The sequence below is a fragment of the Gambusia affinis genome, linkage group LG18 (assembly GCF_019740435.1).
Source record: "Gambusia affinis linkage group LG18, SWU_Gaff_1.0, whole genome shotgun sequence".
Lineage (NCBI taxonomy): Eukaryota > Metazoa > Chordata > Actinopteri > Cyprinodontiformes > Poeciliidae > Gambusia > Gambusia affinis.
Window position 1 is genome coordinate 23,800,665 of NC_057885.1, and position 21,254 is coordinate 23,821,918.

Here is a 21,254-nt window from a genome sequence, read left to right on the forward strand (position 1 = left end):
ATCTGAACAGCAGTCAGTGTTTTAAACTGGTTTTACAGCTCGGTTGTTTTATTAAAACGGCTCAACCCTTCAGGCGACGCTGCCTTTTTACTTCCTGCTGATTATTTCACAATCTTTGCATCTTGTTAATGTTTCCTTAAGTTCCTCTGAAAAGCAGCTGAAACTGCAGCATATCAGTTTACTGAGAGATTAAAAACTAAAAGAATCATTTTAAAAAGGTCAGAGTTTTAATCACGGTTGATGGAATAAAATGGAATCATTTCAGGACTATTCTTCAAATCAAACCTTTTTTTAACAGAAGTTTAAATTTATAGCTCATCTATTTTTGTCCATTTCTGTTTGTTTTTAGAAAAATGCAACAGAGGAAAACATGAAAACTACATGCAGATTGGAACTCGGAACCTTTTTGCTGCAAGGAAACAGATCACCGCTGAGGAGCCTCCTGCACGTTTACCAGAAATTATTATTTTAAAAAAGAGAGAAACTTCAAACTGATTGAAACTGAGGTGGTAAACTGGATAACTGAGTTGTATTTATTTTTCAACCTGTGGCAACAAATCAAATGCTACATAAATCAGCTCCAAAAGATGATTTTCTGTTTTCTGTCATTCAGAGGATCCACAGTGGAAGTTAAACTGATGCAGAGAGTAAAAGTATCAAATCAGAGGCGGGACAGATCCCAAATAATGAAGACACAACATGCTTAGAATTCAGTCACACTAATATTTATAGTTATAGAAGAAGAATAAAGAATGATTCAATCATTGTGATAAAATTTTGCTGTGAAAACGTCCTACGTTATATTACCAAATTAGAAATTAGTGTACCTGCAAAGCCCTCAGGCTCCACACTGTTCCAGAAGTGTGGTATTAGCAGGTATTAGCATGAAATTTTTGAAGAAATGTATGTTTTCTACTCGGAGAATAATAAAATGTTCCAAGTCAGTTGCACACAAAAAGCAACAACATTTCCAATGAATATTGAGCAACTGAGCAGAAGTTGCTCAGTTGCTCAACAATAATGAAAGTTGTTGGATCACTTCTTGTTTTCCCGCCTCCCGTCTTTATAAAAGGATCTCAATTCAGAACAGGAAACAGGATTCTGGGTCCAGTTATTGTTATTTCATAATGTGATTGTTATTATTTATTTATTTGATTGACAAATAAAAAAATAAATACTAATAAAGGCCGATTTAGCAAATACCAAATTCTGCAACATCTAGACTTCATTTAGTTCATGACTGATTTGTTTTACTTGTTTGTTTCTGTTAGTCATCACTCCAAGGAAACGGATCAAATCAAAGATATAAACTGTCATTTCTGCAGCCAGTAACTGCTTTCCTCCTGTTTATCCACTAGATGGCAGCATCCTCAGGTCTGTCTACGGGTTTAACATGCAGCTTTAGAACAATGGAGAAATCTTAAGAAACCGGTTTTACTAACACCAGCAGAATTAAATCTACTGCACATAATTCAACCTAGTTTATTCATACCAGACAATATGCAAATGTTAAATGTTAAATATTAATGTGAGCTATTATTTAGCAACTTTTAGTCTTCTCAGATTTTAAATCAGATTCAGATTTCTCCAGTGAAGACAGAGGATCTCAAACGTGATGAATGTGGATCACATTATGGAATGAGTTCCTGATTCTGGTGCCATCACTCATCTTCTACATTAGAGATCAGTACATCAGGAATGACCTTTGACCCTGTACAGGAAACAGAAAGGCTCCAGTTCTGTGCATGAAGTCGTTGCTGAACTGATGAACTCCTTCAGTCACAGACTGCTGCATCCTAAATGCACATCGTAGCGTTACTGCAGATCCTTCCTCCCAGCAGCTCTTAGAGATTTATAAATATCTGAGCTCCAAACTATTTTATTAAGTTCTTTCCATCTCTGCTCTATTTTCCATATTCTTGGACTTTTTTTGTACAAATATACAGAGAAGTATGTACATTTTTTGAACAGTATCTCACTGAGTTACACATTTATTAGAATCTGAATGTGCTCCTTTTTCATAACTGCATCATTTTCCTCACATACATTTGACCTTGTTGTAGTCTATATTTTATTTTCTACTCTGATTGTTATCTTTACGTTTATCTTCTTTCATCTGCTCTTTACTTGCTGCTGCTGACATCTTGATTTCACCACTGAGGGATAATATTGGATATTTTTAAACATCATTTTTACTTATAATTTATGTGAAACTTCTGTTAAAACAATTTGAAGGGTCAGAATCAGTCCAGCACCAATCCACATTCCAGGGCAGAAAGACTCTCCTGGTATAAATTTAATTTTTAGCTATTGAAGTTACGCTTAAGAGAAATTAATTTAATCAAAGAATGTCATGAATATGTGTAGAGCTGCAGCTTTCTGGCTCATTCCTGGTTACAGATCTTTAAAAAGCCTGACCTGCTGGTTTAGATTTTAGTTGATATGAATTTTTTTATTTTGTCTGAAATGTTGCTAAATGTAGCAAGAAAGTCACTGAGTTGGCAACAGAGGGGTGAATATTGTTAACTGTAAACGTTCAGACCTGATCTAGTGGGTCAGTCTGTCAGTCAAACCTCTCAGAGGAGGACAGAGATGATTTAGAAACTTTTGCTGACGAAGATCAGATCAGCTTCACATGTAAGTATCAGCTGATCACAACACCCCAAAATGAAGGAAATCGGCTCCCAGAAATTAACTGGTCGATAAACCAGTTGGCCAATAAATGTATCCTATTATACATGAATATAAAGTAAAGAGCACTAGCAGAGATGCAGGTGTGTGAATGACCAGATGATCGGACTGCTGATTGCAGCCGGTCCACATTGATAGAAGAACTAGAGGGCCCCAAAACCACATTTTGCTCTGGGCCCCATGGAGGCTTGTGCCGGCCCTGGTCCCAAACATGTGAAGTCGGTAATGTGTGGGCGCAGGAATGTACAAACTGTTTATTAACCTGCTTCTTTTTAAAATTCTGCTTCACAAGCTGCACCTGTAGTTCCTTGGAAATGTAAAGAAACAGTTAAGATTGTGAAACACCACTGAACAAAACCGGAGCCCATCAAGACGGGTGATGTTTCTGAAAGTTTGAAAGTTTATTTAGGAGATTTTACTGCTTTTGTGTAGTATGATCTCCACAGGAATTTAGATTTACAACAGAAAATTATTCATAAGGTGTTCTAAAAGTTTATAATTTATTCATCAATTACTGAAACCACACACACAAAACACCTGCAAACACACGCACACACACGCACACACACACAAAACACCTGCAAACACACACACACACACACACACACACACACAACACCTGTAAACACACACCGGGGTTCAGTGTGACCCAGCCGGGCTGCACACAAGACAAAAAGCTCTTGGGGTCCAGATGACCCACCTATAAGACAGCAGGAGGGAAAAAGGAAAACTGAAAGGTTCTTTAAAATCAGGTGCGGCTCTAATAGCAGCACCTTTCCAGTGAAAAGATGGAAACTTTTTCTTTGGAAAATCTTGATTTTCCAATGAATATTATGCAACCATAACAAACCTGCTGAATCACCTGTTTGCTTCTCCTTAACATATAAAACAGGATGGGAAGAAAACGGGACTCAGATTCTCCGGCTGGGAAAACCTTCAGATCTGAAAGGTAAAGTTTATTTTATCATATTTGTAATTATATTTTTGTTTTATTACAATAAACATGTTTTCTTCATCCAAAAATTAGAAATGTTGTTAAAAAATATCAGATTTTTTAAACTATGAAATAAAATTAAATAATTTCTGTATGAATTTAATCACTGTACAATTTAAATTATTGTAATTTTAACACCACACTGTTGGATTTAATGTTGTTTTTAATGTGTTTATTCAGAACGGAGAACAAACTTGACAAAATGGACCAGATTAAAATAAAACACCATTTATGTGAGTATGTTATAGTTAATCAAAACCTGTTTGATTAAGATCACTGTCAGAGGAACAAACATTAGAATTACTTTGTTATTCTGATGAAAGTTTGTGTGCAGACAAACCAGACTCTGTTCATGTCAGACATGACAGAGAGGATTCTGTAAATTCTGTAATTCAAGTAAAAGTTTACAAGATTAGCAATTATAGTGTCTGGAAATGATAAATTGAAGATGTAAATGTGAACGGTGGAGGTTGGAAAAAGGTTTTTGTAGACAGTAAAGACTTTACTTAAATACATTTCTGAATATTTCAGCTTGCCAACATCCAGCTGCATTTTTCATGTGTCAAACAGGACAGATTTTTGGATTTGTTATTTTAATTGTTGATAATTTTCATCTTTGTACCTCCAGCTGCTTTGGGCTTCTTGCTGCTGCTGCTGCTGCTGTCTCTGAACCGAAGCCACTCTTCTTCTCCTGAGAGGCTTAATAAAATCCTGGCAGATTGTTTGAATGATACTGACTATGAAGCTCTAGAAAACATCATGGAGAACGGCCTTCCAAAAATAACTGAACCTTATCGTGTTGTTATCGTTGGGGCTGGCATGGCTGGACTCACTGCTGCAAAACTTCTGCAAGACGCTGGACATCAGGTAATGACACAAAATAATCTGTTTATATATATATAAACATATATGTGTGTGTGTGTGTGTGTGTGTGTGTATATGATAAAAATTGTATCTACTTAGATACTATTGACTCTTTTGCTGTTTCTAAACAAGGTAACCATTTTGGAGGCCAGTGAGCGCGTTGGAGGACGAGTGTTGACCCACAGGAATGAAGAAGAGGGCTGGTATGTCGAATACGGGGCCATGAGGATCCCAGACTCTCATCGGTGAGTAAAAATGTTTTCTAATATAATACTCTGTCTGAAACCGTGCTGATCTCAGAAATAAAATTTAAAGTCACCATGTAAAATCTTTCCAACAGAATCCTGCAGAGGGTTATCCAGAAACTGAACCTGACAGTGAATACGTTCAATATGACGGATGACAACACCTACTACCTGGTGAATGGGAAGAAGCACAAAACTTCAGAAGTGATGAAAAATCCCAGCATCCTGGATTACGACGTATCAGAGAACGAGACAAATCAAAACGCCAGTGAGCTGCTGCAGGAGGCATTACGGGAGGTAAACGGAGGGAGTGTGGGCTCTGCTAGCATCTTTACACCAGGTTTCTACAGATTACCTGGATTTTTAGAAGAACACACAGCAAACCTTTGTTCAGATGTTGTTTGTGTATTGATTGAATCCAGTATCCAATATTCTGATCAAATTCTGCTTCCTGTAGGTGAAAGATTATATTAGTAATCATACATGTGAGGAAACTCTGAAGAAGTTTGATCACTACTCTGTAAAGGTAAGTTTTCCTTTGCAGCATCCAGGATTTGTTTGTTTTATTGCTCTTTTTTATCTGGTTTTTAAATCCTGATGGGTCTAAACATATTTTTGTGAACAGGAATATCTGCAGGAAGAAACCAATTTGAGTTCAGAAGCCATTAGGATGATGGGAGACATATTGAATGAAAACAGCATCATGGCCAACGCTCTGTCTGAGATGGTTTACCTCATGAACGACGTCAACGACTCTGTGATGTAAGAACCAAACAAAATGTTATTGTGACAATGTATTTAATAATGTCGTGTTCCTCTAAGTATGAACATACCTGGAGTCTCCAGTGACCTTTCACTTAAAGGACCTGAGCGATTTTAGAGCACAAAACACTTCAGAGTTTATATCCTGCCCTATTTGCTACAATGTTAAAGGATTTGTCTATACACTTTACTTCCAAATGTTTATTAAATTCAAGTGTTCTAATCTCTTACTCTGTTCAATAAATGTTTAAAGAATGATTGTTTAACACAATTTTATGGCAAATTCTTACAAAGGCAGTAAAAGGAATCCACTGATCAAACATTCAGTAACGATTACTTGATTTGTTTCTAATCTCCAGATACAGCGAAGTGACTGGAGGGACAGATTTAATCCCCAAAGCTCTTTACAAAACTCTCAAAAAGGACACAGTCAAAGTAAACTCTACAGTCAAGAAAATCTACCGGTCTGACCCAAAAGGTCCAGTCGTGGTGTCGTATCGGTCTGACCAAACAGACGGTCTTTCTAATATTACAGCTGATGCGGTTCTGGTGACAACCTCTGCCAAAGCAGCTCTCTTTATTGACTACGAACCGTCTCTCTCCACCTCCAAGATGAAGGCTCTCAGGTCAATCCACTACGGAGGCTCCACCAAAGTTGTCCTCACCTTCAGTGAAAAGTTCTGGGAGAAAGAGGGAATCTATGGAGGAAAGAGCGTCACTGACCGACCCTCTCGATTCATCTACTACCCCAGCCACAGCTTCCCAGGAAACGATAAGATCGGCGTCCTCCTGGCTTCCTACACCTGGGCTGATGACTCCAATCTCCTCCTGAGTTTGAGCGACGAGGATCTGAAAGAGTTGGTCCTGAAAGACTTGGCATTGATCCACGGCGACCACGTCAAGTCCCTCTGCACCGGCGTCCTGGTGAAGAAGTGGAGTCTGGACCCCCACAGCCACGGCGCCTTCGCTCTCTTCACTCCGTACGAACACCTGGAGCACAACGAGGAGCTCCAGAAGAATGAGGGCAGGATTTACTTTGCTGGTGAACACATTGGCTTCCCCCACGCTTGGATTGAGACAGCTATAAAATCTGCAATCCGAGCAGCCAACCACACAAACACTGATGCAATGAAACCCCTAAACTCGGCCAGAGATGAGCTGTAAGGCCTTTAATCCTGAGACACCTGCAGATATTATGGATCTTGATTCATTTTCGATGTTTCTGATTTATCTCTGGATGTTTATTATCATAGTACATGTTATTGCTATTCTGCATGTTAGTAGCTTTTGGCCGCTGAATTGCACCTTTTATAGTTCTTCTTTGTGCAAGTCAATCTTGACTGATCAAGATAAACAACTTTACATCATTTTGGAAAAAGAAACCTCTTTTCTAACAAACCTTTTTTTGGTTGTTTGTTTTGGTACATTTTCTTTCCTTAAAGGCAAATTTTCATCTTTATTTTACTTCCTGTGCTTATTCTTCAAGATCTAAAGTCCTTGCAGCATTTTTACATAATCTGAAGCATTTTACAAAAGAAAAAAAATAATAAACTGTCGATGCAACATCTATGACTCTTGTGTTTTTCTTTATGGAGGCAGGATCTGAGTTGGCCTGACTTTTGGGTTCAAGCCATAAATCTAAACTCTACAAGAGTTCTGCTTCACCTAAGCTACTTCACAATCATGCACCTAAAATCTAATTAGTAAAGCTTGTACAAGATACAGTATTTTAAGTTGTCATGGTAACATACTAATAATCAATTACAGGCTTATTGCTGTTTTCTTACGATAAAAGAGGCGTTAAAGTCGCGCTCCTTTGTCGTCCCATATAAATAATGTTTCACTGTTTGTTTGGTCTTCAGCGTTTCATGGAACTGTAATACCGCTGGATGACCAGCAGGTGTTGCCATAGCGCGTGTTGTTTTCCTGTCAGTGACGTGTCCGCTGTTCGGAAGAGATCCGGCTGAAAGGACAGTTCTGATTAATCGGATGTTGTTTTTTTCTGCTTACATTTTGCTACTTTATGCTACCGCATCATTTCACTCACATCTATATATTTTTTACAACTGTTGGTGATATAATTATTTTCAAGATTCTGAGTTATTCTCTTAATTTGGTGAGACAAAAAAAGGTTATTCAAGGTTATTCAAGGTTATTATGTGGTAAACCAAGGGCCTCTAAATACAGGCATAATGAATATAGAAAGTTATTTACTCTAGTTATACTAACTTTGTTTTTCTTCAGTTTAAAAGATCATCTATAGAACTCCAGGAAATATCTTTTATATTATTATTTTTTTTATTTTGCTCAATCAAACCCCCCATCTTCCTTGATTTTAGAAAACAATGTAAAGATCCTAGATTTTCTAACTAGAGCATTTTGTAATAAATACATAAAAGAAAATAATAACATTAATTATTTTTGCCTTGAAAAAACACTATTACATGATTTGGTGATGTTTGGTTTGTATAAACAATGTTTTCTAAAGTGGTTATGAACGCTGATTATTTCATACATTTTTATCATCTATAGTTAAAAGTTACATGTTGGCTCTGGCCCTTTAAGAGGGAGGAGAAAAACCACATTAACCACCAAATGATGTTGATAATTCTGCTTTTACAGCTGCAGGGTGTTGATGTGTAACTAATTATTAACATTTTTATAGTAATGTCAATAATATAGTGCAGCGGAAACATTTATTTTTATTCCAATGTTATTATTATTATCAATATTACTTTAAGTAGCGGTAGTATCATTTTACTGTCATGTTATTAGATGTGATGAAGATAAATGTTGCAGTCAGGCAAACACAAATTATTGTCTTGCTTTGCTGATTTTATGTACAAAATGTTTGAGTTTTAGACGCCAAAGCAAAACAAATCAGCCAGAAACTAGAAAGTTACAGTTAAAAACAAGCCATCATCTTTCATTCTTTGGTTTTAATATAATTTCTGTATTTTGAATCATTTCACACCTACAGCTTTAATATCTAAACTTCTCTGTAAAATGTGTAGTTGATGATAAAACATGAATTTCACATTCAAGAGCATCAAGAGACTCTATAAAGTCATCTAGATTTACGTCTTCAGTTCTGAATGTAAAACATTTAAAAGGCATTTTTTTACGTCCAATGATAAAGATTTTATTTCTATGTTGTAAAGTGAGACTTTAAACGTGTTACTACAAGCATGCTGCCTGTTTATTCCCATAATAAAACACACAAATTGATTACAGATTTGTAACAAGGTTAGATCAAACAGTTTGGGCTGAACAGAAAACTCAGAAAACCAAAAGTGTAATTAAAAGAACAATAAAGCCAAACATTATGAACCACATCATACATGCATGTCGTGGTTCATGAACTGAAGAAAATCTCCTTTCCCTGTGAAAATATGTAGAAGAAGTGTCATGATTTGCGGTGTGGTGGAGGTGAGGCAGCACGCAGTAGACCCAGATGAGGTGAGGAGGAGTTTTAATGATGAAAAATAAACAGTAACAGTCCACTCTCAAATGAACAAAACTCAGACGTGACAAGACGAACACGGACGTAGCTAGACGTTCACTGACGTAGGACCCGACGAAGACAGACACACACAGGTGACACTAAATACACAAGAGGGTAATCAGGGAACGAGACACACCTGGGGACTAATCACGGGGAGACAGGACAACACAGAGACTCAGACACACAGGAAACTTCAAAATAAACCCAAAAAACACAGATCACGACAGTACCCCCCCCTCAAAGGGCGGCTCCCAGACGCCCAAAACAGAAAAACACAACAAGGGTGGGTGGAGGGGAGCTGGAGGGGGGGCCAGAGTCCAACACAACAAAAAACAAACCCAACCGGGTGGGCGGAGGCACACGAAGGCCAAGAGTCCAAAAAACAAACAAAACAAACCCAACTGGGTGGGCGGAAGCACCGGAAGGCGGGAACCAAGGCGAAACCACGGAGGCGGTCCGGCGGTCATGGCGCCAGGCCGGGAACCACGGAGGCTGTCCGGCGGCCGTCCGCGGCGCAGGAGGCGGGCCGCACGGGGGCGGCGACGAGGAGCACAAGGAGTCTCTGGGGCCGCCGCAGGCGGCGGGAGGCACAAGGAGTCTCTGGGGCCGCGGCGGCGGCGGGAGCACAAGGAGTCTCTGGGGCCGCCGCAGGGGCGGCGAAGGGAGCACAAGGAGTCTCTGGGGCCGCCGCAGCGGCGGCAGGAGCACAAGGAGTCTCTGGGGCCGCACGGGGGCGGCGACGAGGAGCACAAGGAGTCTCTGGGGCCGCACGGGGGCGGCGACGAGGAGCACAAGGAGTCTCGGGGGGAGCACTAGGAGTCTCGGGGGGAGCACTAGGGGGCTCTGGACTGACACTAGGGGGCTTAGGACTGACACTAGGGGGCTCTGGGGAACTGACGCTAGGGGAACTGACGCTAGGAGTCTCTGGGGAACTGACGCTAGGGGAACTGACGCTAGGAGTCTCTGGGGAACTGACGCTAGGGGAACTGACGCTAGGAGTCTCTGGGGAACTGACGCTAGGGGAACTGACGCTAGGAAGCTCGGGACAGGCACTAGGAAGCTCGGGACAGGCACTAGGAAGCTCGGGACAGGCACTAGGAAGCTCGGGACAGGCACTAGGAAGCTCGGGACAGGCACTAGGAAGCTCGGGACAGGCACTAGGAAGCTCGGGACAGGCACTAGGAAGCTCGGGACAGGCACTAGGAAGCTCGGGACAGGCACTAGGAAGCTCGGGACAGGCACTAGGAAGCTCGGGACAGGCACTAGGAAACTGGGGACTTACTGAGGGCAGGAGCGGAGGAAGTCCGGCGAAGCGCCTCGGAGCGGGCAGCGGAGGAAGTCCGGCGAAGCGCCTCGGAGCGGGCAGCGGAGGAAGTCCGGCGAAGCGCCTCGGAGCGGGCAGCGGAGGAAGTCCGGCGAAGCGCCTCGGAGCGGGCAGCGGAGGAAGTCCGGCGAAGCGCCTCGGAGCGGGCAGCGGAGGAAGTCCGGCGAAGCGCCTCGGAGCGGGCAGCGGAGGAGTGCCGGCGTGGATCCGCGGGGCCGGCAGCGGAGGAGTGCCGGCGTGGATCCGCGGGGCCGGCAGCGGAGAAGTGCCGGCGAGCCGCCTCGGGGCCGGCTGCGGGGGAAGTCCGGCGAGCCTCGGGGCCGGCAGCGGAGGAGTGCCGGCGAAGCGCTCGGGCCGGCAGCGGAGGAGTGCGGCGAAGCGCCTGGGGCGGCAGCGGAGGTGGCGTTCCCGGAGGGCGGCGAGGCCGGATCCACCGGGCGGCTCACGTCGTTGTCTCCGGGTGGCCTGCGGAGGTGGTTGATCCGGAAGCGACGAGGCCGAGTTCATCGGCGGCTCACGCCGCTTTCTCCGGACTGACTGCAGAGGTGGTGGTTCCGGGAAGCAACGAGGGGCCGAGTTCATCGGCGGCTCACGCCGCTTCCTCCAGACTGACTGCGGAGGTGGTGCTTTCGGGAAGCGACCAGGGGCCGGGTCCACCGGCGGCTCAGGTCGCCTACTTCCCTGGCGGAGGTAACGGAGGGGACCGTATCCGGGGGGTGCCAAGACCAGTCTAGTCCCCCGAAAAACCTCCCGGTCCAACTGAGCCAAAAGGTAGCTACCTCACCTCGTTTGTGGTCGGGTCCTTCTGTCATGATTTGCGGTGTGGTGGAGGTGAGGCAGCACGCAGTAGACCCAGATGAGGTGAGGAGGAGTTTTAATGATGAAAAATAAACAGTAACAGTCCACTCTCAAATGAACAAAACTCAGACGTGACAAGACGAACACGGACGTAGCTAGACGTTCACTGACGTAGGACCCGACGAAGACAGACACACACAGGTGACACTAAATACACAAGAGGGTAATCAGGGAACGAGACACACCTGGGGACTAATCACGGGGAGACAGGACAACACAGAGACTCAGACACACAGGAAACTTCAAAATAAACCCAAAAAACACAGATCACGACAAGAAGGCCGTGGCTTGGTGGTAATTTTGCGTATAATAAGTAGATGAAGAAAATATTGTACTGAGGGATAATATTGGATAATTTTTTGGATATTTTTCTCTCTTAACTCTTGGTTCTGAAACTTGTGCAGTTGGACTTGGAGGAACTGAACTGGTTTGTTTTGGTTTCTTTATTTCTGATGCCTGGTGGTAATGTTGGTGCCCAGATGTGAAACTGATGTTGCCGTGTTGGTTTCTGTGACTGGTTCAGTTCCTGTTTTACGTCCAGCGTTGTCGTTCTCACACCAGTTTAGATCTGGTGGGTTTTTGTTCACACGTTTTCTCATGTTGTAAATAATCTGAAGCAGAAACTGAACACAATTTAGAGAAAGTTTGTAGTTGGACTAAACTACAAACATTATATTTCTTTATATTTACATCTGATGGAAGGTAAATATTAATGCATTTTGTCAGTTATTTCCTGGTTTAGGGAGGGTTTATGACTTCCTGAGTAAAGGCTGGATGCTGCAGACTAACTCGCCCATTTAGAGAGAGACAAGCCTCTAACCTGCTATCTAAGTAAAAGTTTTGAATAAAAATGATTTTACTTTAGTTTTCCACATGCAGGTTGAATAAGTTTGTTTTAATCAACCTCGTCCTTTTGGTACCAAATAGATTTACTTAATTTTTTATTGTTATTGAACATTTTTAAGTCTCAGAAATTGAGATCACACTCAGACCTGCTGCTTCACTCGTGAATCTAATTTTAACTCTGGCAGAATGTTGTAAACCAGTTTATTACTCCCAAAGCAGCTGATTCGTGTCTCACAGTTCTTGTGCAATAAATCCATGAGGTCCAAGTTCTGCTTTCTACCAGTACTGTACATTTCAACAAAATTTCATTTTCAACAAAATGAAAGTGTCTCTAATGAAAGCCAGGCAGCACACGTTGACCCACACAAATTAAATCCCTGATTAAGAAATTTAACTGTTTTGCGGAATATTTATTTTATTTATATTTATTTTATTTTATTTATATCGCATGCTAACATTAATGTTTGTGTTTTTGGAAGTGGAGAAAGTCTCACCTGCAAAGGGACACTTTGAGTCATTTGACGTTTGGAGCAGGTAGTTCAGCACATCGTCAGCGTTGATTCAATTCCAAAGTGGATTTTAAGATAATTAATCAACTCCAGTCTGAAAATTAAATCTATGCTCTCACTTTCCCCTGAACTCTGTCACGGTTTCATGGTTTTTATGAATCATGATTTGCACTGGAAACATTAAAAATCAGTGTTGACCAGCAGCTAAACTCTCCGGTTCAAACTTTCTTCTGTTTTCTGAAGTTATTCAGATAAAAATCTCCACTAGATAAAAATGATTGCAGCTCCTTGAACAAACAGCAAAACTATTTCCTTTGATAAGCAGGTACAGGGTCAGAAGGCGACTTGGCATGAATTCAGTAAAAAGAGAAAAGAAATAAAATACAAATCTTTGTTTGCTGAAATTTATTCATGTTTTTTAGGTAATTTGTTTTGTGATTTAATAGATGTTGGATGAGACAGTCGTATAAAAGGATGAGTCATTCACTCATGCAGTCTGACTTGTTTAGCAATAAAAAAACTAAAAAGAAACTGTCTAAAACTGAAAGCATTCTTTGCATCTTCTCAAGCGCAGCAGCAAGTCTGACTGGAGTTCCTCTCAAAGGTACAGAAATATTTTAATATATTGATTTACTTCTGAGAATATTTTCTTTTAATATTTTATAGGGTTTTGGTTTTAAAGTTTTTGTCTCATGGTTCTAAATTACCTGAGATTTGTTGTCAAAAAATCACAATATTGATTTTGCCATTTAAACTTAAAATGCATCTTCACATAGATTTAAAGATAAAATGAAAGAAAATATTGTTTATGTTTATGAAGATTACAGCATGAAACACAATGCAGGCTTCTAACACATCATGTTGTTTCATTTTATAATATTCTTAGACATAATAATGTGAAATTCTTTGGTATTTTCTAAATAAATCACAACAAACAGCATTTAATCGAACAGATGATGAATCCTAGAACTGCACAGATATAAAATTTAATTAAAAGATGAGACAAAAACATTTCTGATTTTATTTCCATTTCATTTCATCTTCAGCAATAAAAAGAGGAAACAAGAAAATAAAATCTGAGATGGGTCGGCATGACGGGAAATACAAAATATGTAAGTATTTTCACTTGAAATTGAGAAGTAGGAGTTTAAACTGTCTAGCAACATTTGTATGAATGAAGCAAAGTGATGAATGAAGATGTAGAAAGTTCAGATCAGCAATATCAGTTTTTCATTTCCTGTCTGCAGGAAAAACCACTGAGGAATATTTAGTTCTGCTTTATGGCTTCGAGGTTAAAAGATTAAAGTTTGGATTTTTTATTCTGACTGAACAGCCACTGAAATCATATGACCAAATTTAGAAGAGCTAAACTCTTGATCTTTAGAAAACAAGAGAAGTTTTCATTTTTTTAGCACAGGAATGAATTTGTACATTGAACCTGTAGAAGTTCAGTTTATTTCAAAAATGTTCCCAGGAAACCAGGTCAGTTTGACTGAACCTTTTAGTTTCTCTTGGTGTATCCAGTTGCCATCAGTTTGCTGCTGCTGACTGTGTGCTGCAGCCACATTGCTGCTGCTAGTCTGAAGGAGCATCTGGCAGAATGCCTGGAGGACAAAGACTATGACCTTCTGCTGGAGACGCTGAAAAATGGCCTTCCACGCATTAATACCTCCAATCATGTCGTTATTGTTGGGGCTGGGATGGCTGGACTGACTGCAGCTAAACTGCTTCAAGACGCTGGACACGAGGTACTTATTAGTTTCTCAGCCACCAGATAAATTAAAGAGCACATCAAGCAGTTTGCAAAAATAAATCTTTTATACCTTCTTGTCTTGTTCAGAGTGTGTGGAGGTGTTAGAGTAGAGGCAGCACACTGCATGCCAGTGCAAAATAAACAATGAAAACAATGGAAAAACATGTGAAGTCAAATCACCAGATGGAAATTAAATCCAGGAATTATTAAGAGGCTCTGAACTCTGAGTTTAAATGTTTTCTATGGATCCTCCGACTTCCTTCAGTACCGATAAGCATTAAAAAAATGACAGTGCAGTTAAATGGTTTCTCTAAATTTCTATTTATTAGTTGTGTGTGACGCTGCACAGTGGTGCAGTGGGTAGAGCTGTTTCCTTGCAGCAAGAAGGTCCTGGGTTCGATTCCCGGCCCGGGGTCTTTCTGCATGGAGTTTGCATGTTCTCCCTGTGCATGGTGGGTTCTCTCCGGGTTCTCCGGCTTCCTCCCACAGTCCAAAAACATGACTGTCAGGTTAATTGGTCTCTCTAAATTCTCCCTAGGTGTGAGTGTGTGTGAATGGTTGTGTGTCCTGTGTGTCTCTGTGTTGCCCTGTGACAGACTGGTGACCTGTCCAGGGTGACCCCGTGACCCCGCCTCTCACCCGGAACGTAGCTGGGGAGGAACCAGCAACCCTCGTGACCCCATTAGGGACAAAAGGTGTTCAGAAAATGGATGGATGGATGGACAGTTGTGTGTGCATGTAGGTGTGTGTGGGTGTGTGTGTGTGTGCGTGTGTGTGTGTGTGTGTGTGTGTGTGTGTTGTGTCTCTGTGGACAGGTGAGCCGCCCTGAATGCACTCGCCTCTCACCCAATGATGGACTGGGCCGTCACTGAGTGAAGACCCCAAATGAATAAATGAATAAATGAATAAATGAATAAATGAAAACATATGAAGCATCATTGGAGTTTCGACTGAATTAAGATAAAACAATGTAGTTTCCAATGGGAAACAATAAGAAACTGGTTCAAAGGTATTATTAGTTTATTTGTACCTTATAGTAGAAATAAACTATCAGGTTTGTTCTAATAGTTTCTGTGTTTAGATACAAACCAACTATTAGGACAAACCAGGAATCATTACTGGTTGATCGGCTCCCTGTTGTTTACTGATCTAAATATCAGTTTACTCATTTTTAGTTAAATGTGATTCAATAAATAAATTGCTTATTTGTTCACTATTAATTTCTTTGATATTACACAGAGCCACATAGTTTCCTACATTAATTTATTCATTAGTCATTTAAATTTATACATAATGCTGCAAGTGCATGACAGGATTTTACAACATTCAGAAAACTCCTAAAGCTCACATTTATTATTCAACAAGGTGACCATAGTGGAGGCCAGCGGCCGCGTTGGTGGACGAGTGGAAACCTACAGGAATGAGAAGGAGGGCTGGTACGCTGAACTGGGAGCCATGAGGATCCCAAGTTTCCACCAGTGAGTTTATAGAGAAAGGCTACAGCTGTACTTTACACACAGCTGCAAAACGTTCTGTGGATACATTCATGTCCAGTAAATCACAGAGTTTCTAAGGAGAAGCAAAGAAACTTTAGAAAACTGGTGGCTAAACAAAAGTTCTGGTTGGAGCATGAAAACTATCGTCCTTTTGAAACAGGTTTTATGTCTGTGAAGGTTTTAACTCAGTCTCTGTTTGCCACCAGCATCGTCCTCTGGTTTGTGCAGCAGCTGGGCCTGAAGCTGAGGAAGTTCACGATGGACGACAACAACACATATTACTATGTCAACGGGGTGAAGAAAAGAACGCACGCAGTCAAAGCAAACCCCGATGTCCTCCAGTTCAAAGTTCGAGACGGAGAAAAGGGACGTTCAGCCGACCAGCTGCTGCAAGCTGCTCTGCAAAAAGTACTTAGAAAAAAATCACAACGATTTTCAGCTGTAGCTGCAGCATGGAATGAGTTTGATGTTTATTTTTTCTTTATTTGAGTAACTATATTGACAGAAGCTACATGTATAAAACATTTTGGATGCTTCTCTGACCCAAACACATTCACACACACTGTGGGAAGACACACACCAATATCAGAGTGTGTTGCAAAAACTTGATGTTTCTATAAAATAAATAAATATGGATCAGTATAAATGCCTGAGAAAAAGTACAAAACAGTCCAGGTCAGGTGAAAATCTTCTGAAATCCTGCTGAAGGTTGTGTTATCCACTAATAAAACCAAACTGGAAATGTTCCAGTCTGGATTCTAAAGGTTTGAATTTGGCACCAAAGATCTGATTATCACCAGAAAGCCACAGCAGTGAAACATGGTAGTGGCAGCAAGATGATCTGGGATTCAGATAAAGATTGATGTAGATCAGATTTAGCCTTAAAATGTGATAGATTTGAATTTAGTGAGTTATGATGATCAGACACTTTGGCGCTTTAGGGGAGATACTATGTGAGGGAGAAGAGCAATGCTAACTTTTTACATCTAGTATTTCATATTTTTTCTATACTTAATTAGAATAAATGTTTTCATAGTAGAAAACCACATAATTACCTACTAGTTTTAACAAAAATAGTGAACATTTTATTTGTTCTTGCCCCTTTCTGTGGCGCCCCTGCACACCTGGAGCCCCCAGCCAGGCAGGCAGAGCCAGCAGGTGATAGAGGAGGGTTGGATTTACATTCCTGCAAATGTAAAGCAAAATAACAATGTCATGTTGAGACACGCAGCACAAATAATGAGATGGAGTGAAGCAGCAAGTTCCTGTTGTTCATGATTCATGAAAAGTCATTTCACCTGAACAGAGCAGATTGTTTAATGTCATTTAGGTTTTTCCTTTTTTATGGTGTCAAAACTAAAAACTTCAGGAAGTAAAGATTTGTGTAAATATCCACTGGAGAAAAAAAAAATACTGTAATCTATTATAAACTACCTACATCAGCTAATATGTGGTGGAGCAAATTTCCCTCTTCCTGTATTTGTATTTCTTTAAAACCCAGAAAGAAGTAAAACATTTATGGTTGCAGCGACAGCAACCATAAAACCTCAGGGGTTTTTCACTTCACTAGTCTTGATTGAGTTTTTCTTTCTTTCTCGTAGGTCAGAGATGAAGTGGAAACTCACGGCTGCAGAGCGGCACTGAAAAAGTACGATCATTACTCTGTGAAGGTAAAACACGGCGGCGCTTCAACACAAACTGGTTTATTATTTTAAACTGGTAAAGAAAGGATGAAAACAACAAAAACAGCTGAAACCTGCTGCATTTCTGGCTCCTAATATCAGATTTATTCAGATTTCTGGGTCCAGATATGATTAAATAAATAGAAATTTAAAGGAGTTTTTAAACCCAACAAAGAGTGACAGACTCTAACTTGAACCTAAAAAATCACTTTGGGATTAAATCTAACATTTTCTTATTTAAAGAACATTTACTTCACCATGACAGTGTGGTTTTCATTTTACTGCATGGCTCTGTAGGTTTGGAAATAAGAAAAAATGACATGACATTAATATTTCTCTCTTTGTGTTTAATAGGAATATTTGAAAGAAGAAGGGAATCTGAGCCTGGAGGCCATGAGGATGATTGGAGAACTTCTCAACGAGCAGAGCATGATGTACACCGCCCTGACGGAGATGATCTACGACCAGACAGACATCAGCGACAACGTCACGTAGGACCAGCCGCTCAAATATCTCAATATTTACATTACGTACAGCTCAATGTTTCACTTTCAGGAGATTCCAGATCAAAATGATTCTGTATTTTATTGACTTCAGTCATAAACAAAAATATTCCTCCTTTTGTTGCACAGGATATTTTTTGTAACCTGGCTTCACATAAAAGTTTCAGAATATAATATATAGAATTTGGTTTTAGGTTTTTTTTTTCCTGCTGAATAGTGCGTCTGGTTCAACCTCACATTCTTTCTGCTGGGCAAGATGCAGGAAAACAAAAAGATTCACGGCTGGAATCTCTTGACTTGCCTGAACCTGTGTGTGTTGGTGTGTGTGATGTACAGCCTGCAGAAACGAAAATAAAAAACACAAAGCAAGAGATTTTATCATATCTTTTGTATTCAGTTAACATTAATTAATTTTACAGCAGTAGACATCTCTACTGCAGCTTCATCTAGCCAAAGAAACGTTAGAATTGATTTACATATACGTTTTTAATTAGGTTTTGTTCAACTGATATTATTCAGTTTTAAGATCTTCTGAGTAAAAATAAAGAACAGAGATAGATTTAATGTTTATAGCCCATCTCTTCAAATCTGTTGTTGTTTTAAACACTGCAAATTCAGCCAAACCCAGATAATCACAATATCAAAATTCAATGACAATAAAGTAATTCTAGTTCTCCTGAGTCCAATGCAGAATATTAATAGTTAGATGTTTTACTCCCTTATTAACCGAATCTGTATTTATCATCACAAATTAACATGAATCCTGCTGCTGATCTCAGTGTTTCCTTGTTGAAGGTACTATGAGGTGATTGGTGGGTCGGACCTCCTGCCCAGCGCTTTCCTCACGTTGCTTCAGGGTCCGATTCTCCTGAACTCCAAGGTTCAGCGCATCAGCCGGTCAAAGGGAGGCGTCACCGTCTCCTACCGGACGGACCAGGAATCCTCTCTGTGCCACATCGACGCCGACGCCGTCCTGGTGACGACCACCACAAAAGCAGCTCTTTACATGGACTTCGACCCGCCGCTGTCCATCCAGAAGATGGACGCTCTGAGGTCGGTCCATTACGACAGCTCCACCAAAATCCTCCTGACCTTCAGCCAGAGGTTCTGGGAGAACGACGGCATCAGAGGGGGAAAGAGCATCACCGACCGGCCGACACGATTCATCTACTACCCGAGCCACGGTTTCCCAGGAAACGACTCCATCGGCGTCCTGCTGGCCTCCTACACCTGGTCTGACGACTCCCTCCTCTTCCTCGGCGCCAGCGACGAAGAGCTGAAGGAGCTGGCTCTCAGAGATCTGGTCCTGTTGCACGGTGACAGGGTCAGGTCGCTCTGCACCGGAGTCCTGGTGAAGAAGTGGAGTCAGGATCCGTTCAGCCACGGCGCCTTCGCTCTTTTCACGCCTTACCAGCACCTGGAGTTCGCAGCGGAGCTCTTCAGGAGCGAAGGCAGAGTTCACTTTGCCGGAGAGCACACGGCCTTCCCCCACGCCTGGATCGAGACGGCCATGAAGTCTGGCATCAGGGCCGCCGCCAACATCAACAAGGAGGCCACAAAGATTTCAGACAGATGCAGAGGGAGAGATGAACTCTGAAACTAAATAACAATCACATTCTGCTCGATTCAGAAACATTTTGTAATTTGTTTGATTTGGGTTTTTGTAGCTGCTTTTACTGGCGATTTAACAGGGAGACATTGTGTAAAATTAATTAAAGGTTTATTACCTATGGAAGATGATTAGGGTCACAGATAAAAATGAAGTCTCAGGTTTCTGTGATTAAAATGAGAAAAATTTAAAATTCTGAGAAACTTTTTTCTGTAAAACTCTGCAAATAAAAAAATAGTTTTTCTCATTTTTTAAATTAAATTTATTTATTCTGCATGTCTTACCTTCTCACATATTCGCATAAAAGACTTGAGAATTAACAATTACAAATTCAGCAGTTTAATTTCATTTATTAATGAATTAAATTCAGATACACACACATTTGAGCTGCAGTGTGTTCATTTTTCCACCTGTTCATTGTCACAATCTAATCAAGTTCAGTCTGTCCACCACAGAGCAACAGCAACAAATAAAAAAAACACAATAATTTTATAAATATATGCACACAATGAAAATAAACTGCAAAAGATTATTTCAAGAAACATTATAAAACATAAAACCTGCAGTAAACCTTTTAGCATCAAACTCAAACTGCAAAGAAGAAAATTCAGAAAAACATAAATAAGACATTAAACAAGAAAAACCACAAAACAAAAACAGCATAAAACTGAAATCAGCAAACATGAAGAACAACGAGCATTCATCCATCCATCCATCCATCCATCCATCCATCCATCCATCCATCCATCCATCCATCCATCCATCCATCCATCCATCCATCCATCTTCTTCCGCTTATCCTGGTCGGGTTGCGGGGGTAGCAGCTTCAGGGACGTGCTCGGAACACCTCACCAGGGAGGCGTCCAGGAGGCATCCTGACCAGATGCTCCTCAACTGGTTCCTCTCGATGTGAAGGAGCAGTGGCTCTACTCTGAGTCCCTCCCGGATGACTGAGCTTCTCTCTCTAAGGGAGAGCCCAGCCACCCTACGGAGGAACCCATTTCGGCCGCTTGTATCCGCGATCTCGTTCTTTCGGTCATGACCCAAAGCTCATGACCATAGATGAGGGTGGGAACGTAGATCGACCGGTAAATCGAGAGCTTCGCTTTGTGACTCAGCTCTCTCTTCACCACGACGGACCGGTACAGCGCCCGCTTGATGGCAGACGCTGCACCAATCCGCCTGTCGATCTCCCGCTCCCTTCTTCCCCCATTCGTGAACAAGATCCCGAGATACTTGAACTCCTCCACTTGGGGCAGGACACCCCCCCCCGACCCGGAGAAGGCACTCTACCCTTTTCCGGCTCAAGACCATGGCCTCGGATTTGGAGGCACTGATTGCCATCCCAGCCGCTTCGCTCGGCTCCGAACCGCTCCAGTGAGAGCTGCAGATCACGACCCGATGAAGCCAAAAGGATCACATCATCCACAAAAAGCAGAGATTTGATCCTAAGGCCACCAAAACGGATCCCCTCAACACCTTGGCTGGTCCAGAGATTCTGTCCATAAAAGTAATGAACAGAATCGGTGACAAAGAGCAGCCCTGGCGGAGTCCAACTCTCACTAGAAACGAGCCCGACTTACTGCCGGCAATGTGGACCAGACTCTGACACCG

General features: G+C 41.4%; 2 protein-coding genes and 1 long non-coding RNA gene across 3 annotated transcripts; 2 read left to right on the forward strand and 1 right to left on the reverse strand.

Annotated features, from left to right (window-relative positions):
• The first annotated feature begins 1,358 nt into the window (after window positions 1-1,358).
• Window positions 1,359-11,119, forward strand: LOC122820716 (L-amino-acid oxidase-like). The gene is made up of 8 exons (XM_044098286.1): window positions 1,359-1,374; window positions 4,314-4,552; window positions 4,682-4,794; window positions 4,890-5,091; window positions 5,252-5,320; window positions 5,420-5,556; window positions 5,916-6,716; window positions 10,747-11,119. Exons 1-8 carry the CDS (start codon window positions 1,359-1,361, stop codon window positions 11,117-11,119), a joined length of 1,950 nt encoding a protein of 649 aa, XP_043954221.1.
• Window positions 11,120-13,518: 2,399 nt separating this feature from the next.
• LOC122820989 (L-amino-acid oxidase-like) lies at window positions 13,519-19,762 on the forward strand. The gene is made up of 7 exons (XM_044098765.1): window positions 13,519-13,710; window positions 14,123-14,346; window positions 15,717-15,829; window positions 16,054-16,255; window positions 17,449-17,517; window positions 17,884-18,020; window positions 18,828-19,762. Exons 1-7 carry the CDS (start codon window positions 13,680-13,682, stop codon window positions 19,627-19,629), a joined length of 1,578 nt encoding a protein of 525 aa, XP_043954700.1. The 5' UTR covers window positions 13,519-13,679; the 3' UTR covers window positions 19,630-19,762.
• Window positions 19,290-19,829, reverse strand: LOC122821104. The gene is made up of 3 exons (XR_006368913.1): window positions 19,760-19,829; window positions 19,444-19,549; window positions 19,290-19,380 (listed from the first exon to the last, which is right to left on the reverse strand). It is a non-coding gene; the product is annotated as an uncharacterized LOC122821104 (long non-coding RNA).
• Window positions 19,830-21,254: the final 1,425 nt, after the last annotated feature.

Bases quoted from the DNA above. Each gene is read 5' to 3' on its own strand.
- LOC122820716 (XM_044098286.1), top strand. The intron at 4,795-4,889 runs GTGAGTAAAAAT...TCTTTCCAACAG, and splicing joins AGGATCCCAGACTCTCATCG to AATCCTGCAGAGGGTTATCC. The intron at 5,092-5,251 runs GTAAACGGAGGG...TGCTTCCTGTAG, and splicing joins TGCAGGAGGCATTACGGGAG to GTGAAAGATTATATTAGTAA.
- LOC122820989 (XM_044098765.1), top strand. From the start codon at position 13,680: ATGGGTCGGCATGACGGGAAATACAAAATAT. The intron at 15,830-16,053 runs GTGAGTTTATAG...GTTTGCCACCAG, and splicing joins AGGATCCCAAGTTTCCACCA to CATCGTCCTCTGGTTTGTGC. The intron at 16,256-17,448 runs GTACTTAGAAAA...TCTTTCTCGTAG, and splicing joins TGCAAGCTGCTCTGCAAAAA to GTCAGAGATGAAGTGGAAAC.